Raw genomic sequence first — 20,550 nt, 5'->3', positions numbered from 1 at the left:
GGTGAATTAATGAATGGATCAATCATAATCTATATAAATGTATGTCATGTTGGTAGTGGTCTTTAGGCTTCAATATTAGTTAATGATGTCCTTAGTCTTTTCTCTAGGCTCATAGCACATATCTGAATATGGGTCTTTATGAAAGACTGTTTGTTATTTATAAGAGATGAGGGGGTGCAAAACAGGAGAGGCATGTTAAATAAATGTTTAAGCACTGGGGAAGGACTTGTGTTTTTATTTTGTCTCAGGGGAGCTATCATTCATCACAACCAGAATCGATGACTTTCCCCATTTCCAACGTGCTTCTAAACATCATTTTTAAAGAGGACTTGCATTTTGCCACAGAAATGGGCTCTTTGTTTTGGTGAAACCTTTCACTCCTATGGTGTTTGCATGTTGCAGTGGCTCCAATACGGCCGATATTCGCTTTAAAATAATAAATCGTAATCAGTCAACATGCTGATTGACAAACCAATTTCTTTTTAAATATTAACGGCAAAGTGAATATTTTCAAATAGCCTAAATGATAAAGCACAAGCACAAAACAACGTTTCTGAAAGATATACAAGTATGATATGTATGTATTAAGAATATAAATGACAAATTAAACATAATAAAATAAATAAGTAGATAAATAAAAATGCCAATAAAAATAAATAAAACTGGGGCACAGGCATAGGGATAGAGAGGTACATCCAGTCAGAGGGTCTGGGGAAGAAAGTTGCATAATATATCAATAAATTGGGATATTTGGATATCTGCATTGGTAATTTGCCATGAGTTGTTATATATTGGCATATCGCCATATTGGATACTGGCAAAAAAATCCAATATTCTGCATCCTTACTTCCTACATTTGGTGTGAATATATATGTTGAAGGATGTGCCATGCATTTCCCCGGAGGCAAAATATTTGTAGGTTTCGGGAGGGGTCAAGATTAAAAAAAAGAAAAAAAAAAAAAGGAAGCCCCTATCCTCAACACTGTAAAATCTGGCAAGTTGATTTTAAAAAATAAATTAAAAAAAAATCTACAAAGCCTATTGCCTTGAAAAATCTAAGCAAATATATCTATTAATCTTCATTTGTGCTTGCTTTATATCTATCTAAGTTTACATAAAATTTACTTATATTTACTTAATTTTGTGATGTTGTTGAAACTTAAAAATAACAAAATGCATTAAATCAATCTTTCTAAGTTTTTAGCAAAGTCAAAAACTTGAGCGAATTCTACTTTTAAAAAATCTGGGGAACCAAATGCCTTGAAAAATGTAAGCAATTAAAACTATTAGTCTTAATTTAGGTTCATTTTATATCTAACTGGTAAGTTTACTTAATATATTTACTTTATTTTTTAAAGTTGTTCCAACTTAGAAATGACAAGTTTATTTAAATAAATCTTTCTAAGTTTTAGCAACTTCAGTAAACCCAGTTTACTGTGCTATATATCTGTATTCTGCTGGTTGCTAACTAGTCAATCATATTTTTATTTTCTTAAACATGTTACCAAAACAGATCTCTCAAATGTCCTAACTTCATCATTGGCTGAATCCTCTTCGTGATGAGTGATGAGTCAGACTAACGTGCGTTACTGAAGTTGCTAACACTTAACAACGAGGCCATTTCATTTGTCATTTTTGAGTTGCAACAACTTTACAAAATTAAGTAAATACAACTGCAATTTAAGTAAACTTAATAATTACATATAAACATAAACAAAGATAAACTGTTATTTTTTTGATGACTTTTTCAAGGAAAATAATTTTCCAAGATTATTTTAAATAAAATCAACTTGTCTGATTTTACAGTGTGATAAATAAAGAACAGTTCCTAATATTGCTATGACAGTCCCGTAGCAGTTTCTATAATGCATCATGACAGATTCCTCAGAGGATGAGCTCAGTGAGCTGCAGCAGGTTATTGATCGGTGGTTGGGTGTGCAGCAGACAGTGGGGAGTCAGCATATACTGCTCAGATATGGACGGCTGCCCGGCTTCACTGTTCGTCATCGCGTTATTTCCAGCGTCCTCCTGCGTATGCATGCATGCGAGCGACGGGCTGATTTCATAACGTGGGGAGGAAGAGAGGAATGGGGCTTTGAGAGCGGAGGAGCAGCAGTCCCGGTAGGCTCTGTGCACCAACACTGCTCTGTGTATTCCCGGGCCATGCACGCGGCGCGCTGAGGAGATGCGGTAGTGGAGGCTGCTGATGCTGCTGTCCGATCGGCTCTTCTTTTTCTCTCGAGCATCATCGCCGTGACGGCCACACACACCGAGATCCAGCTCCGGAGCCAGGGACACCGCAGAGCGGACAACACAGGATGGAGTTCAAGCACCTGGTGGAGGCGGCGGAGAAGTGGTGCTCCGGTAACCCATTCGACCTCATCTTCGCCGAGGAGGACGACGAGAGGCGGCTGGACTTTTACGCAGAGCCCGGCGTCTCTTTCTACGTGCTGTGTCCCGGCGGCACTGACACTTTCGTAAGTGAGCTTCAGCAGGGCCTCGAGCTCTCTCACTGTGTGTGTGTATGTGTGTGTGTTGTTGTAGGTGTGTCGGGGGTTCTTTGGAGGTGGGGATGTCACGGTTGGTCCCGGTTTTCCGGCTGATGGACATGGGAGAGGAGGAGGAGGGCGTTGGGCGAAGTGTGGAGGGGATGATGTCATTTCAGTTTGGGTGCCAGCCTCCCCTCCAAACACCTCCTCACCCCACCCCCCTCTCTGTCGATGGTGTTTTTTTTCGTCCATCATCATCATCAGCTGCGATAACCCTCTGAACCGTCGCACCAACAAGCTCGCGAGGCTGGAAAAACACGAGGCCCGTCGCTTTCAAAATAAAAGCCCCGCAGACCGTCCGTTTGCAGTTGGAAAACAATGGAGTTTCTTTTTTTTGAAAAAAATTTGAATGATGACATGTATCTACCACATGCCAGTTTCACTGTATCATTATGAGGCTATTTAAAGCATCCACTGCTTGATGTTAAGATCAAACTCAGTCTAGTGTGCAGAGAATCCTCTCCATAGTGAATCCACTGATTTATGTAAATAGAAAGGTTGCTGCTCTGCAGAAACACAGCAAATAAATAACAAAAGACAAATCTTCGTATTTTTTATGACACCTTATCCCTTAATTGTTACCTTACAGTTCCATTACTTAACATACTAATAATGATAAAAATTGAGGTGTTTTCAAAAGGTTTTAAAGGGGATAAATAATGGATAAATTTATAGACTGGAATACATTTTAGGAGGACCTTCATTTTACAATAAAGATGGAAAATGAGGAATTGTTTTCATGATGTTAGGCCATTTTTAAGGGTTTTGTTACCCATTGAAACTCTTGTTGAATTTACCTTGCTACCATTAATGATCCCCATGTTTGGCATTTTAATCTGTAAACCAAAAGATTTTTTTCATGATTTTTTTTTTCAATTTTAAAGGGTTAAAACCATTAATAAAATCCACTCATTTTCAGCTAAAAACAAGAAATGTCAAACTATTACTTCTAAAATTGCAATTAATCACTGAATATCAATAGTTAATTGCATTTTAATCACAACTTTAGAATTTCATTATTTTGCATTTCAAAACAATTTTGAATTCCATATTAACATGGTATAGCATTTCTTACTGGAGTGTTTTAAATGGGAATCAAATGAATGAAAAGAAATTTACTTTATGATCTAAAAACAAGAGGCCTAGAGCTTTCAAAATAAAAGTCTTGTAGATCGCCATGCAGTTGGAAAACAAAGTGGGCTTTTCTTAAATTTAAATGAAGAAATGTATTTGAAGGAAAAGTAGCAGAATCTGCCTTTCTCTTAAAATGCCAGTTTCACTGTAGTATTTTTATTTATAGCAATGGAGGCTTGCTGTTAAACTCAAATTCAGATTTTAATCCAGACTAGTGTGCAGATCAACTGTGCAGAAAACTGGAGGAAGGCAATGAGCAATTTAACAAGACATGGCTCAAAAATGAGAAAAAAAAGTGAAAAACAAAATCAAACAAGAAAATGGTGAAGAAAGCGCTGAATTTCAAAACAAACAAACAAAAACATGTATTCTATCTTATAACCTAATTTTAAATATGAAATTATTGGAATTATAAATATAGTTTTCTGGACATTTTCACTGCTCTTTTGGATAATTCTCTGATAACCTTCTCTTCTATTTGATAACTAGTTTTTGAAAAAAAATTTCTTGGCTCATTCTACTAACGTTTTGCAATTTGTGGGACATTTCTTGCCAAGTTGGTCATTGACTTTTTCCCCATGTTTTAGAAAGAAATCAAAACAATTTGCTCACATTTCACAGATTGAAATGCTTGTGAAAGGCGTCTGAGTGCAGCACAAAAAAATTTGTCAATCCAGGTTTCAAAGGGTTAATTCACTGATCTCTATTGTAATCAACAGGTTGATGTTCTGCAGACACATGGTAAATAAATACCAAGGGACTGCTTCATATTTTTATTATTATGGACTGTTATGGGCTCTGATCCAGAACATTAACTAGTAAACCCCCACTCTTATAAAACAGACAAACAAAAAAAAAAAAAACAACTATCTGCCAAAAATGAAGGAAGCAGATTTAAATATTTGAAGCTGTTCAGTTAAATATGTTCTCCCTACATTATGGTCTAAATAATGTTTCTCGGAGTGCCCCGGAAATAACAAATCCCTTCATATTTCTATTTCAAGTGTTTTCCCTCAAACATCCACATTTTAAGTCCCTGAACAAAATCAGAGTCAGCCTTATCCCTTTAGAACCTGAACTGACGATCAGTTTTGTTGTGCTTCGTTCAGAAGCCTTTAACAAGCATTGACACCTATTGAACCCAAAAGAATTGGTTGGATTGCTTTTGAAAAATATAAAAAATATATAAAAAATATTTTTATATATATATATATAAAAAAAATAAAAAAAAATTAAATACTATCTAAAGAAAAGGGGAAAATGACCAGAAAAATGAATTTACAAGACTTTAAATTTAAATTTCTTAAATTTTGTCACATCAAAAATATATTATATTTTATTTTAACACTTTCTATAGGTCATTTGCTTGTCTATTTTTTGTTTTTTACTTTTCTTTTTTTTAATTTCAGGTAATTTTCTTGTAACTTTTTACTTATTTCTTGCCAATATTTGGGCCATTTCTTGCTCACCGCCTTCTTCCCATGATATTGAAAGGAATTAAGGGCTTAATTCTCTCAGCTTTTAAAGGGTTAAGGAAACACAGTGGGTGATTTGTCTTTAATTGTTGAACAACAGTTCTGAAAGTTAAAATCCTCTAAACCACAGAAACAATCTAGAGTCTTTGGGTCCTGCCCTGCTCTGATCATGTCCATGCTGTCCCGCCTCTGTGTGTGTGTGCATCCTGTAACAGTGTGCTGCAGTGTTTGAGCCTTAAGCTCCCGAGGCCAGACCCGCCCTGCTCCCTCCTCCTGCTCAGTGACAGGGACTCACAGGGCGGGGAGCAGATGGAGATGACCCAGGAGCCAGGGCGTCTGTTCACTCAATAACATGTTATGTCACAGCCAGCGTGCATGTGTTAGGAGTTTGGTGTGTCCCACACACAGCAGAGCTGCTTTCCACTGAGAAAAATATCAAAATCCAGCTGCTGCACCATCAAACCAACTTATTGGGAACATCATCACAGAGAAAAAAGACACAGCAGAGGGTTAAATAACACAGTCCCTCTCGCTCACACGCTTTCACAGTTTGCTGTCTGCTCACTCTCAAATCAGCCACAAAAACTCTCTCTGCAGGACTCTTGAGATCTCGCTCAATCAATATCGCTATCAGCAGGGTGTCTCTCTCTCTCTCTCTTCCTGTAGCCTTTTTTACACAGAGATGGTGCTATAGAACCGAAACTAACTCCCTTCTTTATGCCTCCTTTGAATTTTTAAACAGAATCAAACAACGGCAGCATCAAGCTATTCTGGTGTGTATTTAACCCTTAGGGCCTGTTCTGCGAATTTTATTCGCCTTTAATTATTCATTTTTTGATTATTTTGGCTGCGTTCATGCATATGGCATACATTTTGGAAATATTGTGTATTTTTGTTTAACCTTTCTAGCTCAGCTCCTACAATAAGTCTAAAATACACTGTGGAAACAAAATTGTTACATTCAGACTGTTAAGTGCAAAAAATGCTCCACTGAAACTCATTCAAACTGACATTTTTGATCCCACAGCCATCAAAGCATAAAAACATGCATTGTATTATTTCTCAGAGTCATTCTGGGCTTTTGACTTGGAATTTGTCATTTTTACTGTTTTCCACCTGATAATATCATTTCGACCATATTTGGATATGGAGAAAATACATATTAATAATATAGATAAATATTAATAATTATTTGATATTTATGATCAGGACTGATGTTGGTAAAATATTAATTAAATGAAAGTAGAAACGAATGTTAATGAAAAATCTTTTTTCAAAGCTTGAGTTTGAAAAGCACGTTTTGTGCGCAGTGATTTGGGTGTGTGTAACATTAAACCGGACCCTAAGGGTTAAAGACAGCATGCTGGCATCCCACGATCAAAAGAGGCATGATGAAAGTGACATGTGACATAGCAGAGTCGGCCTCCAGCAGCACTCTCTAAACAATAACAAAGGCGTGACGTGACGTAACAATCATTTTACCTTCTCTGATATATGGCGGCTGATTTCGTCCTCGTCAGACATTTAAGGTCGCTGTTCTTCTTCTTTGAGTTAGCTGCTAATTGCTAATCGCTGCTTTTTAAACCTACCACGGTGGGGCGTACACAGAAACACGCCATTAAAACGTCACATCTCCCCAATCATGATCACATCTTTCCAGCTTTGTGTTTAACACAGACCTCGTTTTAGTGTTACCACCCGGGTTACTGGCTCAGAGGCGAGACCTCTCTGTCTCCCTTTCCATAATCAGATATTATATACAGAACAGCAAGGTGGTGTAACGGTAGGTGTGTTTACATGGAGCCTACTAATCTGATTAAAATAGGTTTCAAAACCCAACAGATTAAACATGATCCATTTAAACACCTCAATCAGCTTAAACAGGCCCAAACCCATTCACATTTCAAGTGGTTGCAGAGGTGGAGTGTGAAAAATGTCAGATGCATGTCTTGTGGTCAGTGCGAGACTTTTTGCTCATGTCATACAGCTGCTCCTTTTACATGCATCATGTAAACACCAGATCATATTTGAGGACATCCCATGTCAACAGCTGACCCAAAATCTTCAGTCAGATTGGTTTTTAATCAGATTGTGAAAAAGTGTGCATGTGAACTCTACTAATGTAATGTGATATTCCTGCCTTTAACAGGCAGTGACAAACTGGCTTCTCTCTAGCCATGTTTACGCTGCCTGCTCAAGGCGAGAATAATGCGCCGTTATGCTGCCTTGCCAATCTGTATATAAAGTACAGTCCTGTAAAAGGGGGACAGAGAGGTCTCAGCTTTGAGCCAGGACAGGAGGTAGTAACAGCGCCAGAATAAGGTCTGTGTAAAACATAAAGCTGTAAAGACATGACATGAGTAGGTATGTTAGCGGCTAACTCAAAGAAGAATAACAGTGGCTGTAAATGTCCATAAATTGGGCAAATAATGAGATTCAGGAGCTCCTTCCCCTGCGAGCAAAGGAAGAGATCAGCCGCTATGTAACAGGAATGCTAAATGATTATGGTGACATGTCACGCCTTTATTATTGTTTAGAAAGGGCTGCTGAAGTTTATGTTTTATGTCGCACTAGAGGCCGACTCTGCTGTGTTACATGTCATGCCTTTTGTTGATTACACAAAGCTGTGATGGAATTTATAATCACACACTGGAGTGAAATGATGCCGCCATTATTTGGTTCTGTGTAAAAGTGCAAAGGAAGAATAAGAAGGGTGCTGGTAGCAGCTCTATAGCGCCATCTCTGTGTAAAAAGGGCCTCTCTCTCTCGCACTCTCTCTCTCTCTCTCACACACACACACACACACACACACACACACACACACACACACACAGAGTCTTTTTCTCAGTCAACCTTGTTCTCCTCTCAAACCCTCATATGGTTGTCCTGTCCTTTCACTGGAGGGCGCTGTGAGATCACAGCACAGCTGCACGTCACCGTTTCCAGCTGTGTCATTCCCCTCAGGAGACAGGAGTAGTTTTCAGTTACCTTGGTGATTTGATTCAGTGTTGAGCAGCTGACAGACACGAGCATTTGGATATGCTTGGTGAATCTGCTGAATTGTGGAGGTTTTTTCGGTGCAGCAGAGGCACACCCTCGTGTGAGAGTCCATCCATCAGTGTCAAACTGGAACAACTGTCCCTCAGCACTGAGAGCCACAGCGCTCACTATTAGGCCCCTCCACAACACTGTGAAAACTATTACATCCAAGTCACATGACTTCTAAAAGTCTCACATGAAGGTGTGTCTGCACCACATATTATCACACCTAATCCCTCCTTTTTTTAAACTTTAAAATCCCATTACTTCACTCACTGATAATTATGAAATGAAGGTGTTTTCATTGGGATAATTAAGAGATAAATTAATAGATTGTAAGAGAACTATATTAAGCCAACACATTTTTGAAAATGACCTTATTAATTATCTTAATATTTAGTATTATAAGTTGTGAAGCAAGGGGTGTTTTTTAAGGTTTCGTATTGATTTTATGGAGTAAAACCCTTTTAAAAAAGTGGTACAAATACGTCAATACTAGAAGACTAGAGTTTTCAAGTGATTATTTTCTAAATCGTGATTAATCACAGAATTAAAAAAAATGAATCATGATTTTGAATCGCATTTAAAATTCCATTATTTTTCATTTCAAAACTGTTTTAAAGTCCATATTGACTTGGTAAAAGGATTCTGACCAGACTTTTTTGGGAATCAAATAAATGCAAATACATTTACTTTATGATCTTGACATTTGTATTGATTTCTTTCAAATCACTGTTGCACTCCTATGACACTGTCACCATGTCTTATAGGTGAGACAACCCAAAAGTGCTTTTTCTGTCAAATACAGTAGGTGGATTTCCTTTAACCCTCAAATTTTGCAAACTTAGATCTGAATATAAAATATAAAATACTCTTAAAGAGTTTAGAAAAAAACTCCCATTTATTGCAAGAAAGTTATTACACTGGCATGAGGTGGTATTTAAGGCGATTCAAAAAAGCCATATTTAGCAAAGCTGCAATGGAAACACTCTTTTTCTTTTCTAGGTCACATGATACTATGGCTATCTGCTTGTTGATGCGAACTGGCTCCCTCATGATGCAGCAGGAGCTACAAGAGCTGTTATTGCATCACATAACTCTTTAAAAGTTGAGCGGATCATCCGGAAGTTTTGAATCCACAATTCCTCTGTGACATCGTGGGCTATTACCTCCCAGAAATCCCTTAACCGTGGTCGCTCCCACGTATAAGGGGCTTGTCTTTCCATTATTGCTCCATAACACGCTTACGTGGTCTTGGATTGGAAATAATGACGGCTAGTTCAGTGGCTGCAATAGAAATAAAGCTGCTGATGCTTTGAAGATCCATCACCATGGTTTCTGGAATGTTATCATCAGAGGAGAAGTTGCAGAACATTACTCAGTGGAAACGCAGTCATCTCACAATTGTATTTAATCAACATCTCGAAATTATCGCTTCAATTTTTTGCAAATCTGTACTGGAAACCCGCCTACTGTTTGTCAACCTGAGGCGTCCCATATAGACCCAAGTCTTCCACCATGCTGACTGGTCTGCAGTCAGTTTTCATCCATTTAGCAGCGCTGTAGTCCACGTTTTGGATTTAGTTTCATCCACAGGTCTGTGGAGATTCACGCACTCTAAAATAGTGCTTTGCTGGCTTTGGTGATGATGTTACCTGCTGACATCAGGCTGATTAGCTGCCGCTGTGTGCTCAGCTCGTAGGTGGGAGCTCAAACTCAAAGTACTTCTGTTTGACACAAGGTGCATATTACTTTAGACTTGTGAACTGAGCCATCTGGGTGCCCTTTAAAGTGAAGTGAGACATTCAGAAGCAGCAAGAAGCTGTTGTGGCAGCTTTCCTGTGTAAAATGGCAGCATTAGATTAATAATTAAAAAAACGTGTTATGTTTGGACCTTAATCGCATCTCAATTTTTTAGTATCAAACGCTTTAATTCACAGTATCCCAAACTTTCACTTCGAAGCCTGTCCACTCCACATAGGATCACCTGCTTTTGTTTTACCCCTGCAGGTTATTTCCTCCAGCTCACTGTGCACACTTGGCCAGTCTCTCTTTATAGCCTTAATACATAATCTATAACAGTCCGGCCTCTTGACTCCAATTAAGCAACACTAAAAATAAGTGAAACTGAATTGTTGCGATGGCCTTTCCCAGGCACTGATGTTTATCTGACAGTTGAGATGGCAGACAACTTGCACTAATGAGGAAGTTGATTCTTATCTGACTGGAACTCTTATGTCTGATATCAAGGAATTACACACCATCATTAGTTAACGCTGTTTTATTGGCCATCAGCACACTATTTCTGACCTCAGAACTCACCAGAGGGTTTATACACTAAACGCAGCCCTCAGACCACACATGCTTTGTGGTAAGAAAGAATTCTCTTGGCTAGGGGTGGAGCAGAATCACTGTGTATTGTATGGCACATGTGTGCATGGATGTTTAGCTGTCTTATTGTTTAGGTAACACTTTACAACAAGACACACAAGTCCTGAACAAGGACTTCCTGAATAACTGCGTTATTCATAAACTACAGGTACAGTCCCAACAGGCAACACTTGTATCTGGGGTCCAATGCCAGGACATCAACAAACACACATGCTGGCACGGATGGTTAGGATTAGGGGAAGAAAGCACATGGTAAGGTGTAGAAAAAACACTCATAACATTCAGATGGAAAGAAAATGCCAGTCTGTTGGACCCATCCACTGCCCCTCCAACCCCACCTATGAGCGTGCTCGCACTCCTTTTATTACATCATTACCAGCAGCATTTCAACCTGACGTTGTTGTGGTGTATCACGTGGTCACTTAAGGTTCTGGCCACGATCTCACTAAAGGTGGCTTTTGGCATCAGGATTATACGCTGAAAGCACTATAAAAGCAGCATTTGATGACTTTAGACTGAGAACAGGGTGGGTCCCCAGATATGATGCCATTTTGGGCCCATACCCTTTTGGTATGAGGTAGCTTTAAGATAACCCATGTGGTGCCCAGTTCGGTAAACCAACCCATGCTACCAATTGGAACCAGTGGACAATCACATTTAGGGTCCATTTTTCATCCCATTGACTACCTGCACTGGCCACACAGAAATGTTGGCAGTGACTACATTCTCAACGATAGTAGGTTAATAGTGAAATAGTGATGCAGTCCTAGAAACAAGTCTATATAATACACTACTTTTTCTGAGGCTGATGAAAAAACTGGACTAATATGGTTCTGTAGTATGCAAAAAGGAAATAATGAGTAGCTGTTGCTTTGTGGGTATTTAGCACTGGATTTAGAGTTAACCCTTTGAAACCTGGAGCGACATGAGTTTTCTTGTACCTTCAGACACCTTTCACAAATATTTAAGACTTTGAACCCTAGGCAAATGGATTTCTTTCAAAAAAGGGAAAAAAAACGCAATGAGCAACTTGGCATGAAATGACATGCAAATTGCAAAAAATTAGAGAAAAAGCTGGCAAGAAAATTACATAAAAATTGTCTTTTAAAAAAGAGAATCATTAGAGAATTATCAAATAATGAGGGGAAAATATCAAGAAAATTATAGTCATAATTATTATTATACATCTTTTTTAAAATAACATTTTTATAATAATAATAATAATAATAATGATAATAAAACATTTTATTTATAGAGCGCTTTTCACAATTGGTTGTGGAGGGCTTTGATGGTGAGGAGGAGCAGTTTGTACAGGATGCGGCATGACAATATATCCAGTGAGGGGCCTTAAGCAAGGCCTTTAATGATATCCACTGATCTCAGGCACGAGTGATGACTTGAATATAATAATCATACCACCTCGAACCGTGCCTGGGATAACAAGGTTTGTGTAAGGTGTTGGACAGGATAACCTGATGGCAAATAGGCTACTGGTACAAGACAAATGTGGAACAGAGATGATAATATGCCAATCCCAGAGAGAGGGAATATATGCAGAGGATATGGGACCTATGCATACTTCCAAACTCATAATCCATGCTAACCAAGAACTAACTAACTCTGCACTCGCAAGCTACCATCACAACTTGAGATGCAAAGGGGAGCCAGTACGACAGACCAGAGTGGGGGTGTTATAGTCAACACCCTCACAAACAAAAGTTGGATTCCAAGACCCAGAAACACTGAACAGGCCTGACCTGAGAAAAATATTCATAAGCAAGCTGGAAACCTGGCACCCCTGTGGTCAATTACCACGGTTGAAGGACAAAGTCTCCTCTGAAAGTCTGCTAGAAAACGTGAATGCACTGCTACAAATTGTCCCTACTGACACCATTACAGAGGCCAACAAGCTGATACTCAGTACCGCAGCAGTGGTCCTACAGATGCTTGGCTATAAGATGAACAGAATGAGCCAAAAACAGAAGCAGCAATGGAAGAGAAGGCTGGAGGCCAAAATCAAGGCAGCACGGAGGGAAATCAGCCTTCTAACAGAGCTGCAGAAAGGTGTGACCAGGAAAGGGCTACCTAACAAATACACCAAAGTGTCCATAACAGAGGTACTGGAGACTGCCAAACAGAAACTAACACTAATGGCTGCCCGCCTGAAGAGATACACTAGAGAGGTACAATGCAGGAGAATTAACAGGAAGTGCGCCAACGAAACTTGCAGTGGCAGGGGAATGGTAATGCAGCAGAACCACCCAGAGCTGCGACCTAACAGTACTGGAGAAGCATATGGTAGAAAGAAACCACACATAACACCGATGCTCAGCGGCTAGTGGATCTAAGTGCAGACCACAACAACCTCACATATGAAGTGTCACACATGAAGAGCTTGATAGCATCTGGCCCTGAGTTTGCTCACACCTACTGGCTTGAGAAGCTTACTGCACTCTATGAACACCTAGCAGCACAAATGAACCAATTGCTACAAGATGGGACCCACCCAGAGTGGACTGTCCTGATCATGAAGTCCCCCAGAGGGAAGCGATACCTTCAAACTACCAGCCAATAACCTGCCTCTGCTCAACATGGAAGCTCCCGTCAGGCATCATAGCGGCTAAGATGACTAGACATATGGCTCAATACATGAGCGGGGCCTAAAAAGGAGTTGGCAGTAACACCACGGGAGCCAAACACCAACTCCTGGTCAACAGAGCAGTCAGCCGAGACCAATCTGTGTACCGCCTGGATTGACTATAAGGAAGTCTATGACTCGATGCTACATACATGGATCCTGGAATGCCTGGGACTGTATAACATCAACAGGATGCTGACAGCCTTCATCAAGACCTCAATTGGATTTTGGAGGACAACCCTTGAAGCTAACTACAGGCCAACTGCCCAAGTGACAATCAAATGTGGCATATACAAAGGTGACGGTCTGTCCCCACTGATGTTCTGTATAGATCTGAAACCCCCCGAGCCAGATCATCAACAAGAGTGGCTATGCATACTGGTTCTGAAGTGGAGCAACCATCAGCCATATCCTCTACATGGTTGACATCAAACTGTACGCTAAGAGTGAAAGTGACATTGACTCACTGATCCACATCACAAGGATCTACAACAATGACATCAGGATGTCATTCGGGCTAGATAAGTGTGGACGCATGGTATCTTAGAGATGCAAGATGATCACAATTGAAGGGTTTGACCTGCCAGAGGGCAACATAGTGAATGTAGATACTGGATGTAGAAATTAAAGCAATTTGCTCAGGTTTCAAAAGATTAATAAGGAGTGATTCATGAAGAAAGTAATCAGTGTGTAGTTGCTTTATGGTTTTACGCTGATATAGCAACATGTTTTGTATCAGTCAAGAACTTCTGATTACTGACTGTATAATCCTGGATTCAGATGTATTTAGGAACTACTTTCCCAGCATGTCAATGTTAGTTATTTTCTGACTTTTCTTGGTAAATATTGAGGACTTTGTGTATCTTCCTGTTTGGTTTATTTTCACTCTGCCTGCTGCATGTCCGTGTAATTGCTTCGTTCTAGTTTTCTGTGTGCTGCACACTGGCCCAGACCCAGCTTTACTTATTTACTGGTTGATTCCTTCAAGTTGTGTGTCAGTCTACAGCCCACAGGAGGCTGCGCCGCCGGAGGGAGTGTGACAGTATTCACCTGACTAACATGGTGTTGATTAGTCACAAGTGTTATTACATAAAGCAGTACTGAAGCTTGAAGGTGCTCTCCTTTGTTGTTTTCAGTGATTGGCACATTGGTTCACCCTGGTCGTGCAATATTTTCTTAATGACTGGTTTGGAATGAAGCCTACTTCATAACTTACTTCTTTGCTCCTCTTTGTTTCTGTGTGCGTGCAGCATGTGTGGAGTGAGAGTGAGGACTGCCTTCCCTTCCTACAGCTGGCCCAGGACTACATCTCCTCCTGCGGGAAGAAGACTCTGCTGGAGGTGCTGGAGAAGGTCTTCACATCTTTTAGGCCTGTAAGGAAAAACAGTGACATCTTTTTAACACATTGCATCAACCACAGCACAGTGACTTCTGCTCCATATGTCTGTTTGTAACAACCCCGACACATTCTGTTCTTTCTGCTGCGGACAAAACATGCTGAAATCCACCCACAACTCGGACGTTTGAATTAATTTTGCTTATCAGCAAATGAGACAAAACAGGAGCAGCACATAAAACATGATTCAAGGCCTTTTTTTACATTCTTAGAATACTCTCATATATTTGACTATTTGACATTTAAAAGTATTTTTACTTTCATGAAAGCTGATAGCTGATTTACTTTGCTCAACACTTCTTTTTTGGTAAATATGAATATGTGAGAATAAATATAACAATACTTTCAGATGTTTTTAAAAATTAAAATAGCTTTACTGTAGGGTATCACTCTAAAACTTATTTCCTTGCGTTTATTGCCCAGAAAATTGATTAATTTAGCCATTAATTATGTCAGTAAGTTATTATTAATGGCATCGTAACCCTTTGTAACCTCGATAGACATCACTTTTCTTGTGCTGCATTTGCCTTTCACAAGTATTTAAACCTTGATTTCTTGCATACGAGGGGCAATGAGCAACCTTGCAACGAATGTACCGCAAATGGCAAAAAGATTTATAAAATTATTTTTGTAAAAGCTGGAAAAAAAAATCCAGAGAATATATTCAAAATTCTCATAATTATATTTCTGAATTTATTTTTATAGAACTTCTTATATAGAGTTATTTATAGAATTTTTTCAAGGTTTTTTTTAGGTCATTTCCCTTTCTTTCTCTCTCTCTCTCTACCCCTAACCCTACCCTAACCCCCCCCCAACCCCCCTTACTTTATTTTTTTGTTGTGAGCTTTAAGTTTTGTTTTTTTTTTTCATGTATTTCTCTTGTACTTTTTACAAATTCTTTGCTAATTTCTTGGTCATTTTATCCTAAGTTGCTCAATTATTTGAAATAAATCAAGCCAATAAGCTAAGGTTTCAAAGGGTTAAAGCTCCTCCCTTTCCCCTGCAGGCATATGCACATGCTTCAGACAGTAACCCCGCTTTTTAGGTTTTCTCTCTCTCTCTCTGTTTATTAGACCAAAATTAAATTAGCCAGCAAACCACTCCATCGTTCCTTTGCCTTGCTCCCCACCACTGTGGACTGCTTTTTCTGTAGGAGAGCGGGCAGAGGCTGTGGAGACACACCGTTGGTCAGTGGCTGTAGTGGTTTGAAACCCCCCAGCACTACAAGTGACAGCAGGCTGGTGGCCAGCAGCAATGCTGAGTCTAACCTGTGTAACTGCAGCAACAGAATTTGCTGATAGGGCTGTCCGCTCCCCTGAACTGGGGTTTGCTCTGGAGGGTTTTGGGTTGCTGAAGCCGCTGACTGGGGGTCTATCTCTGGAGCTGCTGCCCACTCTCCACCCAGAGAGGTAGTCTGTAAAAGCAGGGAGTGAGGCAGCGGATACATTAGGAGGGTTTCCATTGCAGATTTGTACAAAACTTAAGCAATATTTTCGGAATGTTGATAAAACACAATTGCGAGATGACTGCATTTCCATTGAGTGATGTTCTGTGACTTCTTCTTTGGTGATAACACTCCAAGAAGCATGTTGATGGATGTTCAAAACATTAGTAGCTTTATTTCTATTGCAGCCACCGCACTAGCTGTCATTATTTCCAATCCAAGGCCCCGTAGGCGTGTTATGGAGCCATAATGGAAAGGCAAGCCCCTTATACGTGGGAGCGACTATGTTGAAGAGAACAGATTAATCTGACTGTTAACATAGTGCCTTGGATCATGTTCTACCTGGCACTGAATGTTTATTTGCAGATAAACAAGACATCCTTAAACTGCCACCGTACAAGACAGAAAGACATTGTGTTTGTGCAATTTACGCACACACACAAGGCAAGGCAAGGCAAGTTTATTTGTATAGCACGTTTCAGCAACAAGGCAATTCAAGGTGCTTCACACAGAACATTGAAATACAAGAACAGGGGGAAAGGAAACACATTTAAAACATTATAAAAGAAGCATGTAAAAGGTGATTTAAAAAAAGCAAAAGTGGAACACAAACACAAACACCGTCTTTATGTCACAAACTGTAACACAACCTTCTCCTCCTCCACTTGTTAGCTGCTGGGTCTGCCAGACATAGATGACGTCAGTTTCGAGCATTACCACGCTGACATGGAGGGGGAGCCGGGGCCAGACCACCAGCAGATGGGGGTCAGCCAGCAGTGATGAGCCCCAAGATGAGGCCTGCAGCCGGGGCAGAGCTGCTTGGAAGCTCTGGATCTCAACTCATTAGCCCAAACACTTAATGACACACTCTTATCCAAACACACATAAACACACACACACACACTTACGGCCAACTCGCTAAAAACGCACCACCATGTTCTTGAATGTCTCAGTGGCTTTGCTTTCCAAAGAGTGCACTCTGTTGCGCTGTGTTGACCCCCCAACCAAACACACATACACACACACACACACATTGGGGCTATGTGAGCAGTTGCCATGTCCAATGCAAGTACCATAATCATTCACCATCTCGTTAGTTAAAGTTCCACAGCACAGCAATATTACATCAGCCTCAGCTGGCTTTGTTATGCAGAAATACAGTCAGATGTTACCGCAATACACACATTTCCCCCCGTGGCGTTGGAGATGAATGTGACAGATAACCTCCTTCTCCGCCTGTCTGTTGACATAGACGGGAGCCAGCTGAGAGACCGATGGGTGAAAAGTGACGGTTTGTGGCTGCGTGAGGAGTGACGCAGGTATAGTTTTCCACTTTATGGAGAGAGAGGAGAAGCGAATGGAGGCATGTAGGGCTGTGACATAGATACAGACGGGGCAGCTCTCAAACTATCCGGTTTTTAACACACTTAAAATAGTCATACAGGTTACACACTGTCAAATCTAACAAGTGAATTTTAAGAAACCGATTGCCTTGAAAAAATGTAAGTAAATAGAACTATTATTCTAGAATTATTAGTTTAGTTATATTTACTTAATTTTGTGAAGTTGTTGCAACTTAAAAATGACAAGTTTAATACAATGAATCTTTCTAAGTTTTAGCAACATCAGGAAACTACGTTTACTTTGCTATATATCTGTAGACTATACAGTCTTTAAGTTGTGATTAAATGTCCTTTCAAAATACTATTTCCAGGTCTAAACCTCGTATTGTTTATAATGCCACAGTGCTGTGCTCCTCGTTGTTTATACAGATCTGAATCCAAAAAAAACCCCCAAAATACGGAACTGTCATTTTACAGCTTTCCTATCAATTAGAAAGAGAGGAGGAAATGACTGCAGCTGATGAGGTGAGTTATAATTCTTAAACATTCACTCATTGGCCGTAAGCACTTATCCTGTTAAGGGCTGCATAGGGGCTGGAGCTTATCCCAGCTGTCATTGGGCGAGAGGGGGCGTACATCCTGGACAGGTTGCCAGACTATCGCAGAGACAGACAACCATCCACACTCACATTCACACCTGCGGACAATTTAGAGTTACCAATTAATCTGCAAGTCTTTGTAATGTGGGAGGAAAACAGAGAACCTGGAGAAAACCCACACTGACACGAGGAGAACATGCAAACTCGCACAGAAAGGCCCCGCCCCATCCAAGGTCCGCACCTCGCCACAACCTGAGTTCGAATCAGGTACCCTCTTGCTACCCTCAGGGCTAACCACCACACCACCGTGCTGACCCCCAATACTTAAACTAATGAAGAAAACTAAAGTTTTAGAGCTAGTGCTAACTTTAGCTAACATCAACTGCTAACTGCGAATGCTAACTGTTACCTCTTCACGTTAACAGAAATCACTCGCAAATACCAAACCCTGACCTTGCGGATATGCCCAATAAAAGCTAGTGGCTTTATACTGTTTTTTTGTCCTAACCAAGTAAGAGGTCTTCAAGAGATGTCTTCAGCCGGTTTACCTTACCTGTTATTGATCATTCATGATATCACAGCTTCCCTAAATTCACCAAAACTCCAAAACACGACTGATACATGGTAGTTTCATTTTGATTTCAGGTTAAAATTGAAGCATTCCTGTCCACTTTTTAAGAAATGCCAAATTCAGAACATGTAATACCTTCTCCCCCTTAATGGTAGGTGTCAGCTAGCCAGTTAACTGTTCATTTCTAACTCAACCAATCATAAACTGAACGCTACCCTTTATTATACCCCCTGACAGAACAGCTACACTGACCACCTTTTTTTTAACTCTCCAAGGTCTCACCGGAGAAAGACGTGCTTATGAAATGATTCATAGGTTCAGCCATTGTTGTATGTTTGAATCTGGAAACAGTATTTTAAAAAGGTGAGACTTCAGACAGATTCTGCTGGTTGCAAACTAGTCGTTCATGTTTGTATATTTTCCTAAACATGTCAACAAAATACAACTGGCAGATCTCCTAACTTCATCATTGTTTAAATCCTCTTTGCTATGATCAAGTTAAGTCAGACTAACTTGGTTTCCTGAAATTGCTAACACTTAGAAAGAACAAGGTTGTTTCACTTGTCATTTTTAAGTTGCAACAACCTAAAAAAAAAAAAGTAACAACAGCTAAATTTCAAGTAGACTAAACAATTTGTAGTTTTTGAAAAGTTTTACTTTTTTGAGGCAATCAATTTCAAAGATTATTTGAAGTAAGCTCAACCTGTCAGTTTTCACAGTGCAGTGCCGAGCATTTTCCTCATGTGGGCATCACAGTGTGCCGCTCTCCAGCAGCATGGATCATTTCTTTGGGTGAGTCTCTTAATATTTCCAAGGCAGTACACCTCAAAGAGTCACTTAACAAGGACGTTTTTAATCAATGTTACTATCATATGACCATCACAACAAAGGCCCATGCTGCAGCTTATTAAGCCCTCCCTGGTTTGGGTGTCTCATTGTTACATGACACCCCTCTGTCCTTTAGTCTTCCTGGTTGTTGGTGGTTCACAGTTTTGCTTCTTTCTCAGCACAATCCGACAAGATTCCTTCCTAAATCCAGCCACCGTCTCTTTCTGCAGTGTGTTGTTTTGAATTTATTGGCTTTTAACCATTATTTAATAAGTGCACACCCAAAGTCCCTGAGTGATATCAGCGGGGAGAGGAACTATTTGTTGACAGCCACCCTTGACCTGCCCTGTTACGTCTGCTCTCACAGTGTGTTGTTATGTGTTACATCCAGTGCACTGCGATGCTTCAGGCCCCCTCATCCATCCACATGGAAGACTGTTGCACAGGGTCATCTTTAGCCTGTTTACTTTGGCTTGTAAATGTCTTTTTATTGAATGTTTCTCATGCAGTGTATCTTCTGTTTGTCCTCCGATGTGTGTGAAACTGTTCAATAAAGCGTGTCAGCAGAGCGTGCTTCTTCTTCTTCTCTTAGCTCAGTGGCACACAAAGAGCCAAACATGGAGCCGGCGTACTGGTGACCTGCTGCTGCTGTGCCAATACCCCGCTGGTCTTACTGGGATTGACGTCACGCGCCACCTGACGCGCCCACTCAGACTGAGCTGCGTCAAGTGTGAGATTAGGAGGGAGCTGCAAACAGGAAACCAAGCTCTGGTCTTCAAATTAAAAGCACAAAGGCTGTCCATTGAGGTTTTCAGTGGTAGCTTTTTCTATTCACTACAAGTTAGTTACTTCACAACCAAACTGTGCATTTGGAGGATTTTCACTGATCTCTAAAGGACACACATTGCCTACACATAAACAGGCTACAGTAGTGGAATGTAACTAAGTACATTTACTTTATATTCACTTTATTTAAGTAGTGTACAAAAGTAAAATTTTGAGGTCATTGTATTTTACTTGAGTCTGTTCTTTTAATGCATCTTTGTACATCTATTCCATTACATTTCAGATGGAAATATTGTGCATTACTATTTTTATCTGAAACTTTTAGTTTCTAGTGACATTACAAATTAAACTTTTAAC

The 20,550-nt window shown here is 40.0% G+C and overlaps 1 protein-coding gene and 1 pseudogene across 1 annotated transcript; both read left to right on the top strand.

Annotated features, from left to right (window-relative positions):
- Positions 1 to 1,912: 1,912 nt before the first annotated feature.
- Positions 1,913 to 19,976, top strand: mturn (maturin, neural progenitor differentiation regulator homolog (Xenopus)). Its single transcript, XM_042506485.2, has 3 exons — positions 1,913 to 2,477; positions 14,477 to 14,599; positions 16,739 to 19,976. The coding sequence occupies exons 1-3, from the start codon at positions 2,319 to 2,321 to the stop codon at positions 16,844 to 16,846; spliced, it is 390 nt and encodes a 129-aa protein (XP_042362419.1). The 5' UTR covers positions 1,913 to 2,318; the 3' UTR covers positions 16,847 to 19,976.
- On the top strand, positions 2,573 to 14,316 carry LOC148186571 (uncharacterized; annotated as a pseudogene).
- Positions 19,977 to 20,550: the final 574 nt, after the last annotated feature.

This window comes from Plectropomus leopardus, chromosome 17, assembly GCF_026936395.1.
Source record: "Plectropomus leopardus strain MGB_pleo_1.0 chromosome 17, ASM2693639v1, whole genome shotgun sequence".
Lineage (NCBI taxonomy): Eukaryota > Metazoa > Chordata > Actinopteri > Perciformes > Serranidae > Plectropomus > Plectropomus leopardus.
The sequence above is the reverse complement of the archived record's forward strand: the minus strand, read 5'-3'. Positions and strand labels throughout refer to the sequence as shown.